Source organism: Hydractinia symbiolongicarpus, chromosome 10 (genome assembly GCF_029227915.1).
Source record: "Hydractinia symbiolongicarpus strain clone_291-10 chromosome 10, HSymV2.1, whole genome shotgun sequence".
NCBI classification, from domain to species: domain Eukaryota; kingdom Metazoa; phylum Cnidaria; class Hydrozoa; order Anthoathecata; family Hydractiniidae; genus Hydractinia; species Hydractinia symbiolongicarpus.
In genome coordinates this window covers 1,639,954-1,667,936 of record NC_079884.1, presented here as the reverse complement: position 1 = coordinate 1,667,936, position 27,983 = coordinate 1,639,954, and the positions used below count along the sequence as shown (strand labels likewise).

General features: G+C 37.5%; 5 protein-coding genes across 5 annotated transcripts; 3 read left to right on the top strand and 2 right to left on the bottom strand.

Annotated features, from left to right (window-relative positions):
- The first annotated feature begins 54 nt into the window (after positions 1-54).
- Positions 55-1,550, top strand: LOC130612791 (uncharacterized). The gene is made up of 4 exons (XM_057434146.1): positions 55-844; positions 911-1,018; positions 1,100-1,278; positions 1,367-1,550. The coding sequence occupies exons 1-4, from the start codon at positions 494-496 to the stop codon at positions 1,548-1,550; spliced, it is 822 nt and encodes a 273-aa protein (XP_057290129.1). The 5' UTR covers positions 55-493.
- Positions 1,551-1,886: 336 nt separating this feature from the next.
- Positions 1,887-2,484, top strand: LOC130612353 (uncharacterized). Its single transcript, XM_057433659.1, has 2 exons — positions 1,887-1,944; positions 2,024-2,484. Exons 1-2 carry the CDS (start codon positions 1,912-1,914, stop codon positions 2,420-2,422), a joined length of 432 nt encoding a protein of 143 aa, XP_057289642.1. The 5' UTR covers positions 1,887-1,911; the 3' UTR covers positions 2,423-2,484.
- On the bottom strand, positions 2,455-3,549 carry LOC130612352 (P2X purinoceptor 7-like). The gene is made up of 3 exons (XM_057433658.1): positions 2,958-3,549; positions 2,745-2,871; positions 2,455-2,668 (listed from the first exon to the last, which is right to left on the bottom strand). Exons 1-3 carry the CDS (start codon positions 3,244-3,246, stop codon positions 2,455-2,457), a joined length of 630 nt encoding a protein of 209 aa, XP_057289641.1. The 5' UTR covers positions 3,247-3,549.
- Positions 3,550-8,309: 4,760 nt separating this feature from the next.
- On the top strand, positions 8,310-10,215 carry LOC130612790 (uncharacterized). Its single transcript, XM_057434145.1, has 3 exons — positions 8,310-9,998; positions 10,089-10,096; positions 10,200-10,215. The coding sequence occupies exons 1-3, from the start codon at positions 8,310-8,312 to the stop codon at positions 10,213-10,215; spliced, it is 1,713 nt and encodes a 570-aa protein (XP_057290128.1).
- Positions 10,216-15,693: 5,478 nt separating this feature from the next.
- On the bottom strand, positions 15,694-23,468 carry LOC130662618 (ubiquitin carboxyl-terminal hydrolase 8-like). Its single transcript, XM_057461513.1, has 2 exons — positions 23,422-23,468; positions 15,694-17,523 (listed from the first exon to the last, which is right to left on the bottom strand). The coding sequence occupies exon 2, from the start codon at positions 16,981-16,983 to the stop codon at positions 16,312-16,314; it is 672 nt and encodes a 223-aa protein (XP_057317496.1). The 5' UTR covers positions 16,984-17,523; positions 23,422-23,468; the 3' UTR covers positions 15,694-16,311.
- Between the last annotated feature and the right edge of the window lie 4,515 nt (positions 23,469-27,983).

Genomic DNA, 27,983 nt, shown 5'->3' with positions numbered 1-27,983 from the left:
AATAATTTCAAAAAAAATGGCCGCCGCTATGATCTGGAAGCACAGTGTGCTTCGTCCACTAAGTAAATTCGGTCCAGTCCTCAAAGTACTTGTGATGTCATAAGAAAGTACCTAACTTTGCCGTTTAATACAAAACAAGAGAGAAAATATAAGAATCTCAACTTGCCTAACTAATAAAAGCCTTTCTAAAAGAATTAACAACTTCCTTGCAACAAGAACTTCCTCTTTTTTTTCGTAGTAATGTTTTTCTCGGAAAATCGAGGCAATTTGATTATTGCATCAGTCATAACATTAGCGCTCTACCACGGATGTCCAATATAAACAATTATTTCCAGCTTATATTTAGCATTTTTATTAACACAACGGTAGAGTTCCTTAAATAGCTAATCCAAGTTAGCCTCGAAATGATAAATCTTCTTATCTTCCGTGGCGGGACCCTTGAGCGAGACGAAGAAACGGCGGGAAAATTCCATAAACAAGACTGCCAGTCGCTATGCCGTTTTGTGTGGCTTTTGGTTGTTCAAATCAAACAGAAAACAACAAAAATGTTTCTTTCCACACCATGCCTAAAAAGCAATCATTATTTAAAAAGTGGGAAGTGGCTATTGGGAGAACAGATTTACCTCCAAGTGGAAGATTATGTTCTGATCATTTTGAACAGTCGTGTTATGTCTCGACAACAACATTAAAACAGGAACTTTGTGGTGACTTGTATTCAGCACGTAAAGCTACCCGTCGCCGATTGACACCTGATGCCGTGCCAACCTTGTTTAAACATAAGGAAAATAAAAATAAGGAGAGAAGCACTTCTGTTGGCCGATCTACACGTGCTGAACATGTTAGGGTAAGATTACATTGGTAATTAATTGTAAAGTCATCTGCGTTATTATCTTGATACTTTTTAATTTAGATTGTTACAGAGGCAATGGCTTCATTCGAATGTGAAACAGATGCTCCTGTAGTTTATCACGACGATACATCTGAGATAGAGCCTATAACATCAGAGGACCATTTTCAGGTATTCAGTTACTATCCATGGCTGTAGCTGTGCATGTATTGCTACAGACTTCATATAAGTTACGTCGCATATTATTTTCAGAATGCTGAAGTTCAAACTGATAGAATTTACAACGTCCACGCTCAGACAGATACAACAAACCTGAGACGAGTAACAACTACAGATTTCGGTTGCAATTTCAAGGAAATCATTTGCGAAGCAAACGTTTCAACACAAACTGACTTTGATAATAATATTAATACACAGTTAGAACAATCCAGGTAAGCACCAACAGTTAGCAATATTAATTGAAAGAAGGCATTTTCGTTGGGGTGTTTTTTTTACTCATGATAATATATTTTATCGTAGATTGTTGCAGTTTTGCACATCGACGCCCAATCGCCGTGATTATTCTTTTAGAGATACAGAAAGTGGTTGCAGTGACGATGATATGTCATCCTCGACCTTTGGTTTTTCTTCAAGTCAGTTTAAAATTATTTATGGGTGTGTGGTGTATCTTGTTGACAGTATCTACTTACGCGTGTATTTTTAAATTTTGTAGCGAATTCTAGCATTTTGATAGATGAAGATAATTCGCTGAACGTTACTTCAGATGTTGCTGATGACAATGTTGTACCTGCATCGAATGCGGGAGAAACCGATGAAAAAAAAGATGAACGTAAAACAGATGATGGATGGAAAGAAAAAAGTGTTGAAGGTATGTACAACTCGTTCTCTGGGGACGAGAGTGAGTTTTGTATTCACTTATAATTATTTGAGTACACTGGTCTCATTCAGGTACTTCACAACTGAAGGAAAGTTTTTTATCTGAAACAAGTGAAGTTGGCAATGATACAAATGATTCCGATTTTGACCCAACAGTGCATTCTAATGTCAGGAAAGATTTACACCAAATGACAGGTGGAATTCATACTACTTTGTTAGAAGTAAGTTTACAAGATTCTAAAATTTACTTGTAAATCAAATGTATGGTTGTCTTTAATATAATGTAATTTTCATACATAGGTTTATCACAACGTAATAGCCAAGTATTTGCCAAAAATATATCATTTCGGTTTTGATCACATGGAGATCGGAACTATGCTGGCTTCGCTCGATAACAATAATAATACAGGTAGAGAACAAAAACGAACAATTGTTAAAAAAGAAGCTCTGAAAATTTCGTTTAAAAGTCATTACAGAATAGCTTATCGTAAACCATCAAAGCGTTTTAGTGCTCGCAAGTTCTACGAAAATAAAACATATGATTATCTGAAAGAAATGCTTCGTGAGATCCGTGAAAATGCTGCTCTTGGTATAAAAAACGTAAGCGCAACAAAAAGAAAGTCGATGGCTCCTATTGAAAGGGAAGCAAGGGAGAAAATGATTGCGGATAGTGTGAAATACAAACGATTTAAATATTAAAATAAAAGTGTAAATATTTTTTTTTTTACTGTTCAGTTACCACCATCTCTCACCCATTCCATTGCATTTACAATCTCACTAGCCTTATCGTCGTGTCCTCTAAAAAAAGTGTAGTTGCCGTCTTTTTCTTCGAATTCGGCCCTTATACGGCTAACAGCGCAAGATGGTATAACCCGTCTAACATGGCGACCTAACTTATCATGTATCCACCAGGTAAACTGTCTATATGCTGCATATCTATACGATCTAAAAGTAAAAATAAATGAACCTATCTTTAATCCATAACGAAATACAGTTTCATATGTGCAAAAAGTTACCCTACTTGTTTGGAACGTTATTCTTGCGCGGCAAATAAGCTCCTTCTCTATCTGCCAAGTTCACCAGCGATGTCCACAAAACCTCGACGTTAAGGCACACTGGACTAAAACCTGGATGATCAATTATACAGCCTAACAATAAGAATATTTTTATTGTTACTATTTCTAATATGTGAAATTGTTAGATGTTTTATCCGCCGAAAAAGAAATTGACTCACCAATATTCTCCTTTTCAATCATCCGTTTTGTTTCTTCGACCTCTACACAACAAATGCATTCAATAGGAAAATACTTTTTTTGGCAATGTCCACATTTGCACCACGTTTCACTATCCACGTCGCATCTTCCCTGTTTTCCCATCTCTCTTTCTACATCACTCTCATTTGCCTCGCTATTGCAGTCAGTCCATTCATCTTCCCCACCCTCTGATATAACGACTGGCTCAAAAAGGTATGGTAAAATATCCTCTGCCGTTTTTACAGTTGAAGATTCCGCCATTATTGACATGTGAAATGAGCTCGTTTACCACACGAACTTATTTACGCATTTTTCTGGTACAAGAATTATCGGCCAGCTTGGTTCATACTTTCTTAAGACATCATAACAAAAATATAGACTGGCGCGAGTTTGAACATCGAGACGGAAAGGAAAGCAGAAGTGGAGAAGGAGGACCAGGGAAGCTGTAGAAGAATTTGAAGGGTATGACTGTTTTCCATATCTTTCGAAGCAAAAGAATGCGACTTTCGTTATTATTGGCATGATAGGAATGTATCACTAAAATATCATTTTCAATGCAGGAATCCCTTTAACATTACACAAACCCTACAACACTTTGTGCACTTGTGTGGAGCGCCACTTACTACACCAACAAACATTGGCGGAGCTCTGGTTAAAATATTTTTACCTCAGCTCTTCTAAAAAGAAAACATAGGACTCGTGACTGTTAATAAGGCGGTCATCACAGAAGATTACTGCTCTATCGTTGCAATGTATCCACCTGTGAACCATTTGGTCGAAGGCTATGGTTGTGTAGTGACCATTACTTAAGTTGCCGCAATGGTTGATAATAGCCCTTAATTGAAAATTTTTACGAAATTTCACTTCTCCATCTACGGTAAAAGGTATGGAAAGGGTACCAGGGCAAGCAGTAATACGAGAGGCAATTTTTGACACCAGGCCGTTGGCACTGGCAAAACGTTTTAGCTGTAAAATGAGATGGGAACCGCACGACACTACCTCTTTTTCAACTAGAGCAGCTTGATGAGCGTTGCAAACATGGCAGAAGTAGGCATTGGTGTCTGACAACTCCTCGCTTTCAAAGAAATTATCTAAGGAAGATTGTAACGTAGGGTGGTTGGGTGCATGGTGCTATAACTTCTGAGGAGCTGGTAATATAACATGAATTGGAAGTGGTTGATGTCATGATGCCAATACTAAAAAGACTTCCAAGAAATGGAAAGTCTAATGACAGACCAGGTAGGAGATATTTAAGAACCTCGGGGACGTCGTGCTGAGCAAAGATATTAGGTGGTAGGAAACACTTCTTGGCGTAAATTTTAGCGAGAAATTTTATTGACTTGTTTTATTCAAAGTTTATCATAGATTTAAAATATATATAGATTTAATACCATAAATATTGTAAAAGTAGCAATAAATAGGATTTTACAGGCCATGGTATTAGGATTAAAAAAATAAACTCCTTAAAAAAGTATTTTATACCCTCTCTTCTTTGCGTCATTTGGGGGTTTTAACAAGTAAACAAGTGTGTATAGGCCTAATAGAAAGACATAGTGTAGACTGGCCCTTATGCAAACGGCAATCTGGAAGTCACAGCTTAAAAACACTAGGATTTTCGCTTTTTCAACCGAAAGATGTGTGTTATGAGAGGGACTAAAAGGCAACCACAGATCCTAAAGAAAGTTGATTTATTGCATCAGAAACGTTTAGTTAACAAGTAAAAGGTTTATTATTGGATGTATAACATTATCATCTGCCTTTTTGCTGGATAAAACTAATATAAGATGCCTAGAGATAGAGCAAGAAAAAAACCCCGAAAGTTCCAAGGCAACAAAAAATTATGTGAATCTGCTTCAGCGAAAAAGTCCGGCTTGTTATGTGCTAGTGCAAACAAAATCAACATCCCTGAAACCTCTTGTGGCAATGACAATGACAACTATAATGTAATTTTAAACTTTGGAATTTTGAAACAGCTGTTAGAATTGTTTTTACAAGGAATCAATCCATTGAATTGTTTTCAGCGCTGATGAACATGTCACCGGCTTTTTCTATACCAACTTACACCAACCTAAATGACATTTTACACACCATTTACAAGAAAGTTGCTGACAAATCAACTGCCTCTGCTGCTGAATGTCTTAGAAAAAAAGCAGGCGATGTAAATGAAATTCAAAATTGTCAAGTTTCGTTTGATGGCACGTGGCAGAAAAGAGATCACGCATCTATAAACGGTGTCGTGACTGTAATTTCTACTGACAGTTTAAACGGTAAATGTTTAGATGCTCATGTGATGTCTAAAAACTGTTTTGGGTGTAAAATGTGGCACAAAAAGAAAAATTCACAAGGGTATAATGATTGGAAGGCAAACCATGTGTGTCAGGCAAATCATATTGGCAGTTCAGGTTCAATGGAAGCTGCTGGCGCTAAGGAGATTTTCCATCGCTCTGTTGATAGAAACTTACTCTGATATACTGAGTATATAGGTGACGGAGACACTTCATCGTGCTCTGTAGTGTCAGAGTGAAAGCCCCACGCCGATTACATCGTAACAAAATTGGAGTGTGTCGGTCATGTGCAAAAACGACTTGGGACACGTTGTCGTAATCTGTGCCAAAAATTGAAGGGAAAAATACTTTCAGATGGTAAACGTATCAATGGGAAAGCTAGATTAACGGAAGAAGCCATTAACACCTTGCAAAACTATTACGGTATGGCAATTAGGCAAAATGTTAATAACCTATATAAAATGAAAAAGTGTGTATATGCTGTGTTATATCACAACAGTAACATAGCAGATTTGATTACTCGTCATCAATTTTGTCCTAGAGATGTCAACTCTTGGTGTTTGTGGCAATCTGATCAAATTACTGGTAAAAGTACATACAAACCCAAACTTAGTCTCCCATTAGCGTTGAAAACTGAACTGACTGGCATATTTAGAGATTTCTCGAGTGAAGAATTGCTTTCAAAATGCACGCATGAAAAGACACAGAACAATAATGAGTCGCTGAATGGAGTAATTTGGAAAAAATGTCCAAAGTCAGTATATGTGTTAAAGAAGATACTTGAATTAGGTGTCTACTCTGCAATAATCGAGTTCAATGATGGTTCCTGTGATCTAAAGCCTGTTTTTGATTTACTTGGTTTCAACAATTTGTACTTTCTACAAAATCGGTTGGCGAAACGCGACACCAGTAGAATTAACGCCATGAAGAGGAAATCAAGTGAAGCCGGGATTTCTCAAAGAAAACACCTAAGAGCTGTTCGGAAAGGATTCATAGACACAGAGAAAGAAAATGAACCCAAACCATCATACTCTACAGGAGATTACTAGCTTTTTAGGTCCAGTTTTGTAATTTTTTATTTGTATTTATTTTTAAAGTGTGATTATCTCGCTTTTAAAATTTGCTTGTATTTCGCTTAGTTTTTACGTCATTTCTCTTCGTAGCTTTGACCAAATTGCTTCAAATTTTCAGGATAGGTTCAGTAGATATATGGCTAGGAGACATAGTAAAAAGAGGTTGATTCAACTGAACAAAGCAGAATAAAATATCTCTGCTTATCATATATTATTAGTAAAAAATAAAAAAATAAAAAAATATGTTTTTTTAATATAAATGTATTTTTCCAGTTCTAAGCTATCTTTAAATTGCAGAGAGATAACCAATATATTAATATTTTAAAATTTGGTTTTAAAGGTTTACTACCACCTTAAATGCACTTCCCTTCGCAGCTGAGATGTGATGTTTTATAGCACGCAAAAAATGGGAGGGATCAACTGGACTTCTAGAAACAGCCAAATTTTGAAGAACACCTACAAATGCTTCGCCTAACTTTGAGGTTGTTTTGCTGATAGAAATGGCATCTTTAACTTTTGGAAGGTTATAAAGACATTGTAAGATTGAGTTTGCATAACATGTGTTTCCCAAGTTTTTTAGACCGCTATTCCTAAAATCAGGGTAAGATGGCAATGCGACTGTTGTTTTGGAAGACCTTGTAGCAAGTTTTTCGGGTTTTTTGATTTTACAAGATTTTGTGTGACTTGCGGACGATATCTGAGGGGTTTTTGATTTCACACATTCCATATTTGTAACAGAAGAAACTTCAGGAATGATTGGGGCCTTTTCAGGCTCAACCCAAGTGATAGAATTTCGAGACATCCAAATGTGAAAAGAAGCACTCATGGAGGTAAAAGTTAGGAATTTTATTAGGGAACGTAAAGGCTTGTTAGGGAAACCAAGGCGACGAAAACAGGTCCTTACTGATTCTGAACAGAAACCCCTTGCACCCACCTCAATGGCAAAGAAATGCACGATCCATCCATTTTTTTTATAGCATAACAAAGTGAAGAATATTTGTTAAGTTTTCGTCAAATTGTTAAAAACTGCAGAGAAGGAAAGATCAGGTATTTGGCATACCCTTATTTAACCACACTTAATTTTGTTATCGTCCTTATTTTTATACACAACATTATTATTTAGAGCATAATAACAGCCAGCACAAACATTTCATATACTTCACACCCATGATCACACAAACACAAAGAAAGTATCCATTTTTAAGATAGAAACATTGTGGCTTCACGATAAAATACCAATATTAGGACCAACAATGAGTATGTTTATTATTTTTTATTGACAATATATTTCGGATAAACATTATCCATCCTCAGGTCTAAAAGCAAATAAATAATGTTAAAAACAGTTAAAAACAAGTATAAAATTATTCAACATATCATACATAAACTACACCTCACACTACAACAAATCAAATTTACAAGAAAATCTAAAAACAAAACGAGTTTAGAAGAGAGTAAGGTAATTAAATTTTTATTACCAATGCTCTGCTTCTATATTCGTCTTTTGTATTTAAAACCGGTTTGATGTAATTGATCATTAACGCCTCAAGAGTCATTAAATGATAAACGTTCCGTGTTGATGAACATAAAATTGATACATTTTCCATTGTTAAAAGATTATTGCAATCGTCGAAATGCTTTCCCACCGGACCAGTTCTTTTATGTTCCTTAAGTCGTTTGATTAAATGTCGGCTCGTCTGTCCGACATAGCACGAGTTGCATCGTGGACATTCTATTTTGTATACCAAACAACTTTTGAAACATTTTTCAATTACAGGTTTCAATGGAGGCAGAGAACTTTTCAACTTTTTCAATGTGAAAAAATAATCCGCCAAAATACGTTTTGGACACGTTAGCCCTGGGTCCGAGAAATGCTGTACTTAGAAAGTTTAATAAGAATGACGTTCTTACAGAGCTTGATGATCTGATTAGATTTTGCAGAGGACAAAAGGTGGAAGAAGATGTCATTACTGATATGAATATTAAAACACTAGCATATATCAAAAGATGCAGTAAACAAAAAGGATCCAGAAATTTGCAATTGACGAATAGATACCTTAAAGAGAATAACCTCGTTGCGCTACCTTTCGATAAGGGCATCGGAATTTACATCATGAAAGTAGAAACGTACAATAATAAAATGAGTGAAATCACCGATTTACCTCAATTTGAAAAACTCGTCGGGAGAAGGAAGAATAAGAAGCACCCAATGCTTAAAGAAGAAGAAAGAGTTTTATCCATGTTAAAGTTGTTGAAAGAAGATAATAAAATCTCGGACGCATTGTACGATAAGATGAAACCAGTAGGAAGCCAACCGCCACGTCTATATGGCCTAGCGAAGGTACATAAGAAAGATACACCAGTTCGACCAGTACTTTCCATGCCTGGCTCAGCCTACTATAAAATTGGTAATCAAGTTTCAAAATGGTTATCTGTTGTAAAGGAGTGCAATATCAATTCCTCAACAAAGGAAATTTCTGATCTGTTATCTCAAATTCAACTTAATACGAACGAAGAACTAGTTAGTTTTGATATAAAGTCTTTGTATACAAACGTTCCGCTTGATGAAGCCATAAATGATTGCACCGAGCTTTTATTTTCTGATAAATACGAACAGCCTCCTGTAGATAAAGAAACCTTTAAAACCTTAGTCTCTTTGTGCAGTCGTGATGTAGTTTTATTATCACACGATGGTTATTACAAGCAAATCGATGGCTTAGCTATGGGCAGCCCACCAGCTCCACTTCTCGCTAATGGTTGGCTAAGCAAGTTTGACTCTATCCTCAAAGACGATGCTGTACTGTATTCAAGGCATATGGATGATGTTTTGAGAAACATAGAACGTAATAGAATTGACGAAAAACTTCTACAAATTAACGACCTGCATCCGTCACTCAAATTTACCATTGAAAAAGAAGGGAAGAATACGTCTATACCTTTCCTGGATATGTTAATTATTCGTTCAAATAACAATTTATCATCGACATGGTACACGAAAGCTACCGATACAGGCCTGACGATGAACTTTCATTCACTGGCACCACGGAAATATAAACGGTCAGTCGTATCCGGCCTAGTTCATCGAATACATCGAGCGTGTAGCACATGGTCGAATTTTCACCAAAGTCTAGAAAAAGGTAAAACTGTTCTTGAGAAAAATCAATATCCGAAAGCTTTCTATGACCCGATAATTAAAAGTACGATATCTAAGATTATGGAAAATAATGATAACGAGAATCCTGATGAAGAAAACGAGAAAGAAGAGTCTGAAGAGAAGATGATTTTCATTCAATATCGTGGGCGAGTTTCGGAGAAATTTGAAACTTCAATGAGAAAGTTGAATATTCCGTGTAAAATTATTTTCACATTGAAAAAGTTGAAAAGTTCTCTGCCTCCATTGAAACCTGTAATTGAAAAATGTTTAAAAAGTTGTTTGGTATACAAAATAAAATGTCCACGATGCAACTCATGCTATGTCGGGCAGACGAGCCGACATTTAATCAAACGACTTAAGGAACATAAAAGAACTGGTCCGGTGGGAAAGCATTTCGACGATTGCAATAATCTTTTAACAATGGAAAATGTATCAATTTTATGTTCATCAACACGGAACGTTTATCATTTAATGACTCTTGAGGCGTTAATAATCAATTACATCAAACCGGTTTTAAATACAAAAGACGAATATAGAAGCAGAGCATTGGTAATAAAAATTTAATTACTTTACTCTCTTCTAAACTCGTTTTGTTTTTAGATTTTCTTGTAAATTTGATTTGTTGTAGTGTGAGGTGTAGTTTATGTATGATATGTTGAATAATTTTATACTTGTTTTTAACTGTTTTTAACATTATTTATTTGCTTTTAGATCTGAGGATGGATAATGTTTATCCAAAATATATTGTCAATAAAAAATAATAAACATACTCATTGTTGTATCCATTTTTTATTGTGATTAGTAAGAGTTTTTCCAATTTTTTAAAAGGTCAAGTTGAAAACAGACAGGGTATTCTTATTTTTTTACATCTTAATATTTTCTTTGTACAGCATGAGGAAAACATTGGGATTAATAGTTCTTATTGTCGTGTATTTTTGTTTTTTAGAGAGTAGCGGACGAGTTGCAGAAAAGCAGGGTATTCTTATATTTTACATTTTAATATTTTCTTATACTCCAGGCTACAGCATAAGTTAAATAATGGGATTAATGGTCAGACGAATAATGGGATGAATGGTCAGACGAAGAAGACGAACCCTGTGCAAGACAATCCTTGTTGTTTTGCGGTGATTGAGACGTTGATCAACTCATAAACACAGAAACTGAGGTGGGTTCTTGCTCGTGTTTTTTTGGCGTGGTTTGGCATCTGCTATAATACCCAAGAAACCTTTCTATCAATAATGCTCTTCTTACCCAGGTTGATGACATTCCTTCCTTCATTCCAAATGATTTGGGCGAAATCAACAGCGTTGTTGATGAAAATGATGACTGAGACCATGCTAGCGATCACTCTGTCAATGACAACATAAATCCAATTGATGATACGTTTATTACTTCGTCAGATGATGAATCATCAGATGATGAACCATCAGATACTGAACCATCAGATGATAAATTATCAGATGATGAATCATCAGATGATGAATCATCAAATAATGAACCACTTGCAAACCTCCTAGAACCCCCCGAGGATGATGGTGGGCGTAGACGTGGTTGCGATCACAGAATTGGTCGCAGAGCTGGACGTGGTCGCAGAGCTGGACGTGGTCGCAGAGCTGGACGTGGTCGCAGAGCTGGACGTGGTCGCGATCCTGGAGTGCAAAATATATGGAAAGAGGACATAAATAACTTTGACAATCCTAAGTCACAGATAGGTTTTCATGAGACAGAAAGACCTGACAGAATGGCGATGCGTGCGGAAACTCCATTAGATTGTTTACAATTGTTTTTCAAGGATGTGATACTCGCAGCCGTATTGAACAAAGTAACCTTTATCACCAACAACAAAATAATGGGAATGATGGTAGCAAATGGAACGACATTACAATTGAAGAAATGAAAGATTTCCTAGCTATCTTACTTGCAATGGGGCTAGTAGAACTGCCTAAGTTCCATGACTACTGGGCTCAAGGAAATTTTATTCTGTTCAATGGTTTGGAAGTGTTATTATAAGCTTTACAAACTGGGAAATTTGCCATCTGTTATAAATAAATTGTTTTCGAATGGGTACCAGTCAAACAAATATCTTGCCGTTGATGAACAAATAATAGGCACATGTTGTCGCATCGCCTTAATTCAATATATGCCAAAGAAACCTGTAAGGTTTGGGATTAAAGTTTTAGTTATTTGCGAGGCTAATACTGGTTATTGTTTAAAATTCTAGACTTCACCGGTAAACTTGATGAGGGTCAAGAACGTGGACTTGCTTACAGGGTTGTGTTTGACCTTATGGAGGATTAATTGGATAAAAATCATCATCTTTTTTCACAATTTTTACAGCACTGTGAAACTGTTTAAGATCTAGAAGTAGAGATACATATTCATGTGGAACAATCAGGAGTGATAGAGGAAGGTTTCCAGATACTTTCAAGTTCGCTGGATTACAACGCGGCGAATCCATATTTATGCGTTGTGGTAACCTTGTTGCGGTCCATTGGAAAGGCAAAAGGGATGTCTTTGTTCTCTATACCATCAAAGGAACAGGTGTGGAAATGGTTGAAAGAAGAAATGGCGACCCTATAACAAAACCGGAGACGGTTATTGGTTATAACAGCCATATGAACGGAGTAGATAAATGTGACCAATACTTAGCATCCTACACATTCTGTCGGAAAACGGTGAAATTGTGGAAAAAAGTATTCGTTAGGATTTTTGAATTGCCTGTCATCAACAGTATTATAATTTATTTCAAACAAAATACAGACCAAAAAAGCACTTATCAAAGCCTCAAGAAATTCAGGGAAGATTTGATACACCAGCTTGTGCAACCACTACTAGACAAAATAACTTCTGGTGGAATTGTCGGTAAAAGGGAAGGTGATAATCCAAGTGCTCGATTGCAAGGAAAGCACTTTCCCAAAATCCAACACCCAATCAGAAAGTGTTGCACAGCCTGTGGGTATAAGAAAGTTGACGGAAATTATATCCGCAAGAAAACATCAAACTATCGTCCGAAATGTGGCAAGGGTTCTTTTGAAGTTTATCACACCAAAAGCCGACCAAAAAAGTGATTTTTATCATTTTCATCAGATGAAGAACTATTATGTATTTTTTGTGCGGTTTTGAGTTAACTGTATCATGTTCAGGTTATATATTATGTTTATGTTCTTGAGGGTCCAAGGCTTACTTCTATTTGAAATGTGTTGCGGTTCATCATGCTTTGAAAGAAAAATGGCCAAAAAGAAAAATTAGAAAGTTTAAGTAAATTTGACGCTTTTTGAAGACTACAGGTCAGTTTGAATTCAAATTTTACTAATATTTTTTTTAAACGAAATTAAATTTTTTACTGACATCAGCACTATAAATTTTTTTTTTTGTCGAATTACATTCCACTTTCTATTAGCTTTCCAGAAATATCTACTTATATAGGGTTTACTTAGTGTTTTGATGTATATTTTTCAATCTTCTGGTGTACACTGTTTTTTTGACAATTTTGAAATCTTCGCTCGTACCTAAAGAAAAAACAATTTAAGCAAATTTTGTTTTCGTTTCATTTTTAGTAACATACGTTACATTTTATTTACACTAGTCATCGTATTCTTCAACAAATAAAAATTAACGCAAGAATGGTTCCATTTCAGTTTCAATGTATCGTAAACCAACACACACTGACCAGTACCTTAACTTCGAATCAAACCATCAGAAATCTTGCAAAGAAAGTGTCATATCTTCATTACTGAATCATGCCAACAGCGTAGTCAGTAACAAACAAGAGAGGAAAGAAGAAATTCGACGTGTGAGAAATGCATTAATCGCAAATGGATACAGTCATAAAGTCATCACGCAAGTAGAAATTAAAATGAAGAGAAGATGCAACGGAGACAACAAGAAAACATCAGAGGATTTCATCGCATCAGCATTCCTACCCTTTGTACCAGGTACTAGCGAGACCCTTCGTCGAGTTTTAAGACAACACAAGATCAAATGCATTCTTACCTCTAAAGACACCCTAAGAAGCACTTTGTCTAAACCAAAAGACAAAATAAACCTAGAAGAACAATGCAATGTTGTTTACGAAATCCCGTGTAAAGATCGATGCAGTGTGCATAGGCGAAACAAAAAGAAAGTTTAAGCAACGAGTACAAGAACATATGCGCGCAGTGAGAAACGGAGATGTGAAGAAAAACGAAATTGCAGACCACAGCTGGAGCAGAAGTCATCAGTTTAATTGGGATGAGAAGAAAATCATTGGCAGAGAATCCAGAACAACAGCCAGGAAGATTAAAGAAACCATCAACAGTGTAGCACGTAACAAACACATAAACAGCATCTCGTATCAACTTCCTGAGATTTGGTTACCAGCCTTACAGAAAATTAACTGTAATTATCAGCCCGTTTCTGATTGGTTAATTTTTATGAATTTCGATCCTCTGCAATTATATAAATACATGCTCAACACCATTTTACTTTGCCCGATGATGGGAGAAGGATCTCCCGAAAAGTCGCCTACTAAACTATTATGTTCAAGAAATGATAAACTTTCCACAGTAATAAATATGAAATATTTTGGAAAAATTAGCAATGCAAAAATTTCTTATATTACCTACAATTACAAAGTGAAATTATTTTTTTAAAAAGCAATTTTAAACTTTATAATTAGTTAAATATTTTAGGATTGCAAACGAACTAAATAATTCATAATTAATATTCAAATTAGTGCAATTATGCAACAATTTTCAGTTTGTACGTATGTTTCACTTGTGTTTTGGTGTGTTTTTAATAAAATATTTACGATAAAAAAATTGGTTTTTTGTACAGCTGCTGTGAATTTTCTTACAACTAAGGTTGATTGTGGAATAACAAAACAGCAAGTTGTAATGATGGAACTAGTCTACTGACTCTTTTGTTTTCGAAGTGTAGAGGTTACACCCTCTAGAGATCTATATTCAGTGCAAGATCTCCCTTTTTACAAGGATAGTCTGCAGAATTAAAGTAATTGAACTAATGACTCTCTATAAACATTTCATCACAAACCATTACTGACAGTTACAAATTGCTATACAACACTGAAAGAAACAAATAAATATAATATAAATATAAAACAATAAATAAGAGCAGACAACAACCATGCGCCAGGACTTGTGAAACTGGCCGTAGCTTTCCACATGTGTTACGGGATCCCAACACTCAGCCTTACACAGGTGATTGACGCTTGGGACCAGCTCTATGTCAGGATCAGCCTGAAGTTACTGAGGTAAAATGCTAGAGCGTAAATCCACGAAGACCAGAAAATAAATTTCAACTCCCCCCTGTAAAGCTTCTTAGAACAATAACTGTGGGTACACCAGGATCGTTAACCCTGTAGATAAAGTGAGCAAACGTGGCCTCCCTAATGGACTGGGGTTAAAAGTGGGGCCGTCACGCCAAGAGACAAGACAGATTGTCAACCCCCCTTGCTTAGCTTCTTTTAATTACTCTGTAAGAGAGTGGAGAGTGAGCAAACTCCTGAATTACGGTAGGCTTGCGGTGAAAATAACAGCCGGGGTAATAAAACCGCTAGGAAGAGAAATCCTCCCCCTTTTCCAAAGCAAAACTTGCGTTTTCACAGCTTGAGAAAGAACAAGATATACACTGTTGAGTTATTTATATCAGAAGGCTTAATCTTAACTACTGCCCTGTCATCGCATTTCAACCACTCGTCTACATTCCGATCTTAATAAATGCCGAATAATGACCTGCTGCTAGTGTGCTTGAATGATTTATAGTTGCCACTAGTTTGTATTAGTTGGTAAAAGATACATCATCTGCAAGATGTGAAGGTACCTCCAATATGTTGCCAGATTGAGAGATACAATTAACAAATTGGTTGTTTTTTACTGATCTTTCCTCGACACAGGTAAATCTTTTTAGTTGGAGAATCAACAAATCTCCACACTGAATAAAAGCCGTCTCTCTTGTACTATCATGGAGGAAAGAACACTGTCGACAAAGCCATATGTCATTGCCAGTCAGCTCTTCGGGTAGGAAAAACAATTGACAGGAGTTTACAACGCTACTTGAGGTAGCAAGTGGCACAATAGTCATCCTCTCATCCCTACTAGATGAAAAGAGTCACGAATTGCATGACATGGTAGTTGTTAAAATATTAGTAATGCTATTGTTTGCAATAACGGTACTTGTTAATTCATCCAAGATGTGTAAAAGTATCTCTGGAACGTTGGGTGTTAATATTAAATGGAACGCCCCTAATCCTTGAAAATAAGAAAATAATTTACAAAGAGGCGGCAAGCCACCGCAATGATGAACTCAACCTGTTAGGTCTTTGGAAATAAGCTAGAGGTTGTACTCCTCTAGAGAACATGCCTCTAAAAGCACAATTCTCCCTTTTTACAAGGAATTAATTATAAAAATATAAAAAAATAAATAAAAAGGACACAACACATTTGAAAAGATGAACAGAACTTTAATCAAGGGCAGGTAGGTTTCGACCCATATTTCTGAAACTAAGTACCCTAGATGTCTAGCTGGGTCACCTCGAAGAGGTCCGCGGACGGTCATCAGCAGAAACTAGACATCCCTATCTTCCTAAAATAAACTTTGACCACTTTGTGTTCAACTTTGCTATTCTTTGTTTTTAACTCAGGTAATAAGTGGAGTCGTTACTCTCCAAAGACAAGATCATGTGTGATCAAACCCCTCTGCTAACTTAATTTTTATTTGATTTTGTTTTATTTTTGACTGGGGTAATAAGTGGAGTCGTCACTCTCCAAAGACAACACTGAGTGTAGTCAAGCCCCCTTGCTGACTCAATCCGGTTAAAATATTCTTATCTCAGCTCTTCTAAAAAGAAAACATATGACTCGTCACTGTTAAAAAGGCGGTCATTACAGAAAATTACTGCTCTATCGTTGCAATGTATCCACCTGTGTACCATTTGGTCGAAGGCTATGGTTGTGTAGTGACCATCATTTAAGTTTCCGCAATGGTTGATAAAAGCCCTTAATTGAAAATTTTTACGAAATTTCACTTCTCCATTTACAGTAAAAGGTATGGAAAGGGTACCAGGGTAAGCAGTAATACGAGAGGCAATTTTTGACACAAGGCCGTTGGCACTGGCAAAACGTTTTAGCTGTAAAATGAGATGGGAACCGCACGACACTACCTCTTTTTTAACCAGAGGAGTTTGATGAGCGTTGCAAACATGGCAGAAGTAGGCATTGGTGTCTGACAACTCCTCGCTTTTGAAGAAATTATCTAAGGAAGATTGTAACGTAGGGTGCAGAGAAAGTTGGATGCATGGTGCTATAAGTTCTGAGGAGATGGTAATATGACATGAATTGCAAGTGGTTGATGTCATGATGCCAATACTAAAAAGACTTCCAAGAAATGGAAAGTCTAATGACAGACCAGGTAGGAGATATTCAAGAACCTCGGGGACGTCGTGCTGAGCAAAGATAATAAATGCACTTCCCTTCGCAGCTGAGACATGATGTTTCATAGCACGCAAAAAATGGGAGGGATCAACTGGACTTCTAGAAACAGCCAAACTTTGAACAACACCTACAAATGCTTCGCCTAACTTTGAGGTTGTTTTGCTGACAGAAATGGCTTCTTTAACTTTTGGAAGGTTATAAAAGCATTGTAAGATTGAGTTTGCATAACATGTGTTTCCCAAGTTTTTTAGACCGCTATTCCTAAAATCAGGGTTAGATGGCAATGCGACTGTTGTTTTGGAAGACCTTGTAGCAAGTTTTTCGGGTTTTTTGATTTTACAAGATTTTGTGTGACTTGCAGAAGATTTCTAAAGGGTTTTTGATTTCTTACATTCTATATTTTTAACAGAAGAAACTTCAGGAATGATTGGGGCCTTTTCAGGCTCAACCCGAGTGGTAGAATTTCGAGACATCCAGATGTAAAAAGAAGCACTCATGGAGGTAAAAGTTAGGGATTTTAATAGGGAACGTAGAGGCTTGTTAGAGAAACCAAGGCGACGAAAACAGGTCCTTACTGATTCTGAACAGAAACCCCTTGCACCCACCTCCATGGCAAAGAAATGCACGATCTATCCATTGTTTTCATAGCATAACAAAGTGAAGAATATTTGTTAAGCTTTCGTTTGTGCCAATATTCCTAATTTCAACTAAGGGTGAATACCTCGAAAGCTTCTTTGAATGCCAGATTTCCAATTTTCCTCACATGGACAGGTAAGCTCTATCAAAATTACACGTTCACTGTTGTTAGAGTACATGACAAAATCTGGTCTAAGCGATGTTATTGCGATATGACCAGGTAAAACGAATCCATCTTTTAAGTCAGAAAGAAGCAACCAATCGGAGGCAAGATGTAATAGACCTATGGGTTTAGACCTTTTACTAGGAGGACGAGCACCTGCTTTAAAAAATTTTGTTGTTATTTAGTTGCTTTACCGGGAAAGAGATAGAAGTAGTAAACTCAGTAAGAAGCTCTAAAAGTAGACGCAAAACAGAATCGTGGCGAAATGTAAACCAACCCTGTGTAAGGGCAGTTTTGCAGTCACCTAAGACGTGGGCTGTGGTGCACACTTGTTTACCGCATAAGAAACAGGAGGATTCAGGGCACAAACGCCACCTCTTTAAATTACTTAGTAAGTGGAGCCTAAACAAAAAGCAAGCAAGTTTGGGGGCATGGCCAGCAAGGATTTCCAGGAGAGATCGTTTTTAATGTAATCTGGTCCAGTACCATTGCACTTGTAACTGAATAGCCTTATTTTTATGGTCTTCTAATCGATGTCTCTAGCCGTTTCTGTTACCGATCTTCTGTAAGGGTAACCTGCCTTGAATGTGGGTACTTTAGGGTTGGGATGCATACCTAGGCCACTTTTACTATTTAACCTTCATTTCAGCTTCAGCCGTCCTAACTATAACCAATATACTCCATATATTCGCCTTTAATATTGGCAAGCCTGCTGAAACCAATGGGTCCTTCGAATCCCTTAGGAGCAAGTGTCCACTGATTTTAGATGACTTTAGTATGGAAGTTAAGCTTTTTATCGGTAACGCACAGGGTGTACATGACGCGCATAAACACAAATTGGTGGTGGAATGATGTAGATGAAGCCACTTTCTTATAAAAGATGACACCTTTGGCTCAAGAAAACCGGCGCACGACATTGAGACTTCATAAATCAGCAAAGGCCATTAGATACGCGGGATTAGAAGATGTTGTAAAATCGAAAAAATCTCAGTGCTAAATTTATTAACTTTTAGATTTTACGAATTGGGGAATTTTAAACACTTCATAGGCCACAGTTGACTCGGAATGTCTCTGGACAGAGGATCACAATATTGTGAAAGTGTTACTTGTACACGTGTTTGAGGAGGTTTTCCACAGCTCATTGGGACTGAAAAAACCGCAATTCTGAGGCACCAATGCTTTGATATTCGGTGCAGCGCGTACATTTTGCATATCCCACGCAGCCTAATATTGAAGATTGTTGAATCTTTCTCCAAAGATGTTAAGCTGGAGTCGGAAAAGAGGTATACATGGCATCAAATACTGCCTGTGCCATAAACCCTCTTAGTGATATGCGGAATGAAACCATTCGACAGTCCCTGGAGTGGTTTTTTACTGCCATGAAGCATATGTTTGGAGATAATTGAAGGTCTATGAAAAGCATGTTTCTGCCAGCGAAAGTTCTAGCTTATAGATGTGGTGGTAACAACGTTAAACGAAAATAATTGAATACACGTCTAATTTCACTTTCACAGACCACTTAGATTCTGTTGGTGATGAATTCCATGCCGAAAAATTAGTGATGTGGAAAAATATATAATTTACTATCTAAAAGTGTTGATGATAAGGTGACAAAACAGCTAGCTGTAATGATATTTCTTGTCTAATGACAGCTGGTTCTACGATAGTTAGAGGTTGCAACCCTCTAGAGATTTTTTATTACCAACAACCGTATTGCAATAGAAATACCATATAACGTAAGAATGTTTACATTACTATATTCTTTCAGAAATTATAAGAAGGTATCCAGCCTGTTCATATGCCTAAACGACATTGTTTAGGCATATGAAAGCTGCGGTTGAGTTTAAAGACCGTCCCCATGAAAACAGGGGCAGACAAAGGAAAGTTATTAACGGGGATGAAAGATCCATACTACGCAATTTGACTCAACTACGTAAGACTGTCGGCGCTTTTTCATTACAGGACATTGTGACAGCTAGTGGGTCTACTCATTCTCACTTCACCAACGTACTGTTAGACGGGTGTAACACAAATATGGCTTTTATCAGCACCGGAAAAAAAGTATAGTTAATTTAACTTCAAAAACTTAAAATTTTATTGTGCGCACAATGATATACCCATGGGTAATTTTAGTTATAACTTTCTACGTTGATCGAACTGACTGTGTGCACAAAAGAAACCTGTGTTAAGCCACGAAAACAACAAGGGAACGAATGTGGCAGAAAAGAGGTGAAAGTTTAAGCAGAGAGTGCACAACGAAAGGAAGAAAAGGGGCAGTGGCGGTAAGGATCACGAAGTGCCTGCTAGCAATTCAGTATGGAAAAGGAGTAATAGATTGTCATCATTATGTAGGTGGCCTCAGTAGTGAAACGTGTGCGCAGTTTTTCAGGGATTGCTTTCCCGTAATGTTTGAATGTGGAAATAACCAGCGCGGGAGACTTTTTCTTCAAGATGAAGACCCTGAACAAAACTCTTGTTCGTTTTAGTTTTATCCAGCACTCACTTTACATTCCATTTGTGAAAATATGTTTTTGATCAAGTTGTACGTGGAGCGAATTTTACACAAATATTTGAGGGGATTGCATGTCTCCACCTTGTTTACTTTAAACACAAAAGTAATGTCCACATAACCAATGCCAAAATTTAATGATAATCAGATATTGGTTCCTCCGGCAAGGATAAGATTATGAACTAATTTTTAGAGCAAGTATCAAGGCGGAAAAAACAACTTATAAATCGACTGACCATGCATTTATTACAAATTGTTCAGTGATGCCTTTGCAGGTCAACATCACAAAAAGACATCACAAATTGGATGGAAATTTGGAAAGGCATTTGGAAAATTGGAAAGGCAAAACTTATTTAATGATGTAAAATTAATATATGTTGCGCTGAACGACACTTCTACCACCGTCATTTACTTTATGCTGATATAAAGTTATATCTCTTTCATGCTGCTGAGAGAATAACATACTAAATTTTAAAATAACCTCATTATTACTCCCTTATGAACGAAATCACTTACATGTTTCGATATAAAGATGACTTGGGGGCTGTTCGTACCGTGAAAACCCCTACCCTACTGAAACAGTGGAAAATATTAAAAAAATTAAGAAGCAGTGCATTGAAAAATCAATTAAAGTTTATAACGAATTAGAAAAATTGTCTGATCATGCAGTAAAATGTTGTCTCCCTGGAATTGCCCCTGGAGAAGGAACAGAAGCAAATAAAGCCATTCATCGATTACTAAACCACAGCTTACTCAGAGGTGCCACATTTATGTCTACTTAGCTTGCAAAAGCTGCGTTGAATGTAACTTTTCATAATTATAAGAAAATAATTTACAAAGAGGTGGCAAGCCACCGCAATGATGAACTCAGAAGAATGGAAGTTACAAAGTGCACGCACAATGATAAGTCTTAAAATTTAAATTTTAGAGGTTTTGCTCCTCTAAAGAATATGCTCATATAAAAGTGCACAATTCTTCCTTTTCCAAGGAGATAATTGGCACAAAATTGAACCAACAAACAGACACAGAGAGTAGGACAGGACTTCTGTAAATGGTACAAGGCTTTCGATTTATATTTCTGAACCAAGGTACCCAAAATTTCTAGCTGAGGCAAAAGAGGCCTGCGAACAGTCTTCAGCAGGAACTACGCATTTCTTTCATCCATAACTTTTTAGCTGTCCTACTCTGTACAGTCTTGTGTGACTGGGGTAAGAAGTGGAGTCGTCACTCTCCAAAGATAGGACCTGGTACAGTCAACCCCCCCCCCCCCTTGCTGACGTAATTTATATTTTGTTTTTCGCATTTAATTTGACTGGGGTAATAAATTGAGTCGTCACTCTTCAGAGAGAAGACTACAAAAAAAATTATAAAAAACAGAAAATTATTTACAAAGAGGTGGCAAGCCACCGCAATGATGAACTCAACCTGTTAGGTCTTTGGAAATAAGCTAGAGGTTGTACTCCTCTAGAGAAAATACCTCTAAAAGCACAATTCTCCTTTTTTACAAGGAATTAATTAAAAAAAATCTAAAAAAATAAAAAGGACAAAACACATTTGAAAAGATGAACAGAACTTTAACCAAGGGCAGGTAGGTTTCGACCCATATTTCTGAACCTAAGTACCCTGGATGTCTAGCTGACATCCCTATCTTCCTAAAGTAAACTTTGACCATTTTCTGTTCAACTGTGCTATTCTTTGTTTTTAACTCAGGTAATAAGTGGAGCCGTTACTCTCCGAAGACAAGATCATGTGTGCTCAAACCCCCCTGGTAATGCTTTTATTTATTTTTTTTTTAACTGGGGTAATAAGTGGAGTCGTCACTCTCCAAAGACAAGACCTAGTATGATCAAACCCCCTTGCTAACTTAATTTTTATTTGATTTTGTTTTATTTTTGACTGGGGTAATAAGTGGAGTCGTCACTCTCCAAAGACAACACTGAGTGTAGTCAAGCCCCCTTGCTGACTCAATCCGGTTAAAATATTCTTATCTCAGCTCTTCTAAAAAGAAAACATATGACTCGTCACTGTTAATAAGGCGGTCATCACAGAAAATTACTGCTCTATCGTTGCAATGTATCCACCTGTGTACCATTTGGTCGAAGGCTATGGTTGTGTAGTGACCATCATTTAAGTTTCAGCAATGGTTGATAATAGCCCTTAATTGAAAATTTTTACGAAATTTCACTTCTCCATCTACAGTAAAAGGTATGGAAAGGGTACCAGGGTAAGCAGTAATACGAGAGGCAATTTTTGACACAAGGCCGTTGGCACTGGCAAAACGTTTTAGCTGTAAAATGAGATGGGAACCGCACGACACTACCTCTTTTTCAACTAGAGCAGTTTGATGAGCGTTGCAAACATGGCAGAAGTAGCCATTGGTGTCTGACAACTCCTCGCTTTCGAAGAAATTATCTAAGGAAGATTGTAACGTAGGGTGCAGAGTAAGTTGGATGTATGGTGCTATAAATTCTGAGGAGCTGGTAATATGACATGAATTGCAAGTGGTTGATGTCATAATGCCAATACTAAAAAGACGTCCAAGAAATGGAAAGTCTAATGACAGACCAGGTAGGAGATATTCAAGAACCTCGGGGACGTCGTGCTGAGCAAAGATATTAAATGCACTTCCCTTCGCAGCTGAGATATGATGTTTCATAGCACGCAAAAAATGGGAGGGATCAACTGGACTTCTAGAAACAGCCAAACTTTGAAGAACACCTACAAATGCTTCGCCTAACTTTGAGGTTGTTTTGCTGACAGAAATGGCTTCTTTAACTTTTAGAAGGTTATAAAAACATTGTAAGATTGAGTTTGCATAACATGTGTTTCCAATTTCTTTAGACCGCTATTCCTAAAATCAGGGTAAGATGGCAATGCGACTGTTGTTTTGGAAGACCTTGTAGCAAGTTTTTCGGGTTTTTTGATTTTACAAGATTTTGTGTGACTTGCGGAAGATTTCTCAGGGGTTTTTGATTTCTTACATTCCATATTTGTAACAGAAGAAACTTCAGGAATGATTGGGGCCTTTTCAGGCTCAACCCAAGTGGTGGAATTTCGAGACATCCAGATGTAAAAAGAGGCACTCATGGAGGTGAAAGTTAGTGATTTTAATAGGGAAAGCAAAGGCTTGTTAGGGAAGCCAAGGCGACGAAAACAGGTCCTTACTGATTCTGAACAGAAACCCCTTGCTCCCACCTCAATGGCAAAGAAATGCACGATCCATCCATTGTTTTTCATAGCATAACAAAGTGAAGAATATTTGTTAAGCTTTCGTTTGTGCCAATATTCGGTGTTCTCTTCACATGGACAAGTCAGTTCTACCATATTAAGTTTTGGAAGAACTGGATATTAATAACACGTCTGGGCGTAGTTGTGTTATTGCAATGAATAGTGGAACAAATAAAACGGAATCTAAATCTGAAAGTATTTTCCAATCGGCAGCAAGGTGAAGAAGGCCTGGACACTTTGTATGCCTCTTCTTAGATGTTGATTGACCAGCCGGAATGAAATTAATTTTGTTGCACTTGGAAACCTTAAGAGGTTCATATGATACCAAAAACTCCTTTAATGCCTTAACCAAAACTATTAAAACCGAGTCATGACGGTATGTGTATCTACCCTGCGTAAGGGAGGTCCTACAGGCACCCAATATGTGAGTGACATTTCAGGATGGTTTCTTGCACAGAATGCAACTTTTGTCTTTCTCAATTCCCCATCTCACAAGATTGGTTGGAGAGGGAAGGGTGTCGTAGGTTGCCCCTATACAAAAGGAAGTTAGACATTGTGGCAGTGAATGAATTGTTCTCCAAGATAAAACATTCCTCACATAAGAGCACCATTTTGTCCAATTGCCTTGCACATGCAACTGTACAGCTCTGGCATGGTAAATACCTTCTTCATTTTCTTCAATGATATTGGAAGCAAGCTTTCGGTAAGCATAAGTGCCTTTTGGTAGTATATTTTTGTGGTCTAAGAGCCCTAAGCCAGCTCGACCAGTCTGATGCAAACCTAAAATTCTTTTGAAATTGAGCTGACTATCCGCCGAAAGAACTGCCTCACTAACTTTCCAATTTCCAGCTTTTAAATCTGGTACGCATTTAGACACAAGGGTCGACAGAATCTCTTAGTAACAGATGCCCACTGATTTTGGCAGATTTGAGAACAGATGAAGACTTTTCCAGGGGAAGAGGACAAGGCGATGTCGAGGAATATAAGGAAATGTTGGAAATTGAATGATGTAGTTTTAACCATTTCCTAATGAAAACAGAAAATCTTTGCTCTAGTTTTGTGATAGTAGATAGAGAAACTTCATAAATTAATAATGGCCAGCGGATTCTGGGAATTAACAGATGGTGTAAGAACCAAACCTTATGGACCCCTTTATGAAATGACCTGTCTATAGCCATAAGTTTGTCCTCGGCATCATTTAGAAATTCTTGTATTGCAGCAGAATCAGACGAGGATGAGTTTATTGTTCTGCCTAAAAACCTAATTGGATTAGAATGAATGGATGGAATTTTTTTGCTGCCAACTGTAAACGGTGAACTTTGAACGACTTTTCCCTTATCAATAACAATGCTGCGTGATTTAGAAGGCCTAAACGACATGCCTACCCAATCAAGAGCTGTTGTACACCTGTTTAATAAATTTTGAGTACTTGGAATTAACGTGGACATTAAGAACATATCATCCATAAAAGCTTTTATTGGGGGTTGGTCTGGGATTTTGTTTTTATTACCTTCAGTATCAATAAGGCCGGGGGGTAACACACACATACTCAATAATAACGTTTACAGCTGCAAGAAATAGTATAATGGAAAGTGTACAGCCGATAAAAATTCCCCTACAATGTTGATGCCAACTGGATGGAGCAGAAGCCGAAAAAGACTTACTCCACAGGCTGTCGTAGTATAGCTGTATGAGCCCTATCCAGGATTCTGGTACACCATAGCGTCTGAGAGCCATAAAAATCAGCTTGTGCGGAACTGAAGGGTACGCATTAGCAATATCAAGCCATATGGCTGAAAGTGAAGAATGTTGTGCCTTCCCTTCTTAAGTGTGGACCAAACAATAGACATGTGTTCCCAGCAAACCGGAACTTTTCCATACAACCTTTTTGAATGGAAGTATTAATGAAATTGTTTTTCTTTATAATATGCGATTCTAACCGCTTGGAAATCAAACTAAAAAAGAGCTTTCCTTCAACATTCAGAAGAGCTATGGGGCGAAAATCCTTTATGTTGGATGGACAAGGTGTGTTGTTGTTAGGTATGTAAACTTCTGATGCAATTCTCCATTGCACAGGAATAAAAGACTTCTTTAGACAAGCTTGAAAGATGTTAAACAGAAACGATGCAATATGAGGACAATTCTTATATACTGTGTAAGGAATTTGGTTCAGCCCAGGAGAAGAAGCATTTCTACGAGAATGTAGGACAGCTTGGGAATCCTTGAACTTTGGCTTGAAAGAATCGAAAGCTGAGACTAGATTTGGTGGTGAAGGCAATCCAGGGAGATCTAAAAGAGGTATATGGCGTGAAGGATCATTCAGGCTTGAATGTTTGTGTGAATCCATTTCGTCCTGGGCAACTTCAAGTTTTATTGAACATTTAGGATCTAAAATATTTTTTCCAGCCTGATAAGGATTCTTAGAGAAAGCCCGGCGTGCATCCGAGATTTTCCAACGTCGTTTCCTATTCCGCTCACCTCTGCGAAGTAACCTTAACTTGGCCATTATATCATCTAAAAGGTTTTGCATGTTGCTTTTCTCAACTGGGTCAGATGTGCTCTTAAGAGTTCGGAGTATATTGTTCTTCTCGTTCACCAGACTGATGCTGCGTAAAGCTCTCCTGTTCAAACCTGATAGGTTGTGCTGGGGAAGTGACCTTACACCAAACAGGTGAGACGCATGGTAATAAATTCTTGATTCCAACAGCTCCATTTTTTTGGACAATGGGTTAGAGCCTAGGAGATTGTGGAAAACTGCATCATCAAGGGAATTCCACAATTTTGTGTCAATTGACTTCGGCCAAGCAATAGGTTGTTTCCATTTCATAGTGCTAAGAGGGTCAGGTTCTGTTGATTGCTGAGAAAGAACACTGTGGGAGTTATCCGGGTTAGCAGCCGAGACTTTTCAGTGGAATCAACAGCTAGCACATCTTGCAAAACAACTTTACACGGTTTTAATGTCCAATGCTTAGTGGAAGGGAGTAACGAAAAATCACAGGTAGCAGGAAGGACAGAGGAGTTAGTAATAACGAAATCGATATCCGGAGGGGTAGTCCTAATACGGTCAGGGTCTATATCGTTGGGGGTATCATTGTTTAAAAAATGTAACTTTGTCGTAGACCATAAAAATCCCACGGGCTGGCCTAAGCTTGGTGGGAGCGACAGATAACAATTGGGTTGGGGCTGCCAACTTTTACGCGGGCTCAGCAGGCATGTTTTTCATGCCATCCCACGACTCTACCTATTGACCCCTTGCGTGACAGTACTATCTGTCTATTGCTGAATACTTCACTTATAAGTGGTGACTGACAGTAGAGAGTGTGATGTTACAGGTAACAGAAGAATAACAGAAAAACAACAGACATACATACACACACACAAAACAAAATAAACAAATAAATAAAAAGTAAGGGTCTAGTCTTTCCCAGTGTCAATCTGTCTTTCCAGATTGTCATTCGTTATCCTTTCGGACAGTAGCAATAAGAAAATAATTTACAAAGAGGTAGCAAGCCACCACAATGATGAACTCAACCTGTTAGGTCTTTGGAAAAATAAATAAAAATAAGAATCGTCAAACCCCACTTGCTGACATAAACTGGTGACTGCAATTTACCTAAGCTCTTCAAGGAAAATATTTTACGCCATTTAGCAAGTTTTGTTTGCAAGGGACCACTGCTCTGTCGTTGCAATGAAACCACTTACGATGCACTTGGTTATAAGCAACAGTAGCGTAATGGCCATTGCAAACTTCCAGAGTGGTTAATTACAGCCCTGAAGTTGTAGTGCTTGCGACAAGAGACTTCACAAGTCTAAAGTGATAGGTATAGAAAGGGTGTGCGGGTAAGATGTGACAGGAGAACAAACCTTAGACACAAGATCTTTGTTATAGGCAAAGCGCTTTAATTGCAGAACCAAAATAGAACTACACTCTGGGACCTCTTTTTTAACTGTTGCAGTTTGGTAACTATTGCAGTAGTGACAGAAGTACGTGTTGACACCTGACAATTCTTCACTCTCCAAAAACTTATCTATTGAAGATTGTACAGTCAAGGGCAGTTAAAGAAATGGACTCACTTGCTCAGAGGTGCTAATATTATTGCAAGCGCTGCAAGTAGTGCAGATTTTCACACGAGTGTTGAATAATCTACCAAAAAAAGGAAAGGCAGGACAACTCTGGTAGAAGATACTCAAGAATCCCTAAGGCATCTTGCTGAGAGATCGGATTAAAAGCAGCACCCCTTGCATAAGAAACATGGGTTTTTAATGCATTTAGAAATGAAGAAGGGTTCACTGGAGAGATAGGAAAATGTATGTTCTAGCACAGTCGACGGACGACAAGGGAAATTCCCTCAAATTTTCGAAATCCCAATTTCGATATAAGCCGAAAACAATTCCGATTCCGATAATTCCCGAGCATGCGCAATAGCGACTAACGGGAATAATGCCGACATTGCACAATTTAGTAGGGGAAAGTCCCTTACTCAAGGATCCCTTGCCGAAGTCGGAATAATAAAGATGAGTTGGAGGTA

Bases quoted from the DNA above. Each gene is read 5' to 3' on its own strand.
- LOC130612791 (XM_057434146.1), top strand. From the start codon at position 494: ATGCCGTTTTGTGTGGCTTTTGGTTGTTCAAATCAAACAGAAAACAAC. The intron at 845-910 runs GTAAGATTACAT...TTTTTAATTTAG, and splicing joins CACGTGCTGAACATGTTAGG to ATTGTTACAGAGGCAATGGC. The intron at 1,279-1,366 runs GTAAGCACCAAC...ATTTTATCGTAG, and splicing joins ACACAGTTAGAACAATCCAG to ATTGTTGCAGTTTTGCACAT.
- LOC130612353 (XM_057433659.1), top strand. From the start codon at position 1,912: ATGACAGGTGGAATTCATACTACTTTGTTAGAA. The intron at 1,945-2,023 runs GTAAGTTTACAA...TTTCATACATAG, and splicing joins TTCATACTACTTTGTTAGAA to GTTTATCACAACGTAATAGC.
- LOC130612352 (XM_057433658.1), bottom strand. From the start codon at position 3,246: ATGTCAATAATGGCGGAATCTTCAACTGTAAAAACGGCAGAGGATATT. The intron at 2,872-2,957 runs GTGAGTCAATTT...TCTTATTGTTAG, and splicing joins GATTGAAAAGGAGAATATTG to GCTGTATAATTGATCATCCA. The intron at 2,669-2,744 runs GTAGGGTAACTT...TTTTACTTTTAG, and splicing joins AAGAATAACGTTCCAAACAA to ATCGTATAGATATGCAGCAT.
- LOC130612790 (XM_057434145.1), top strand. From the start codon at position 8,310: ATGAATATTAAAACACTAGCATATATCAAAAGATGCAGTAAACAAAAA.
- LOC130662618 (XM_057461513.1), bottom strand. From the start codon at position 16,983: ATGAAACATCATGTCTCAGCTGCGAAGGGAAGTGCATTTATTATCTTT.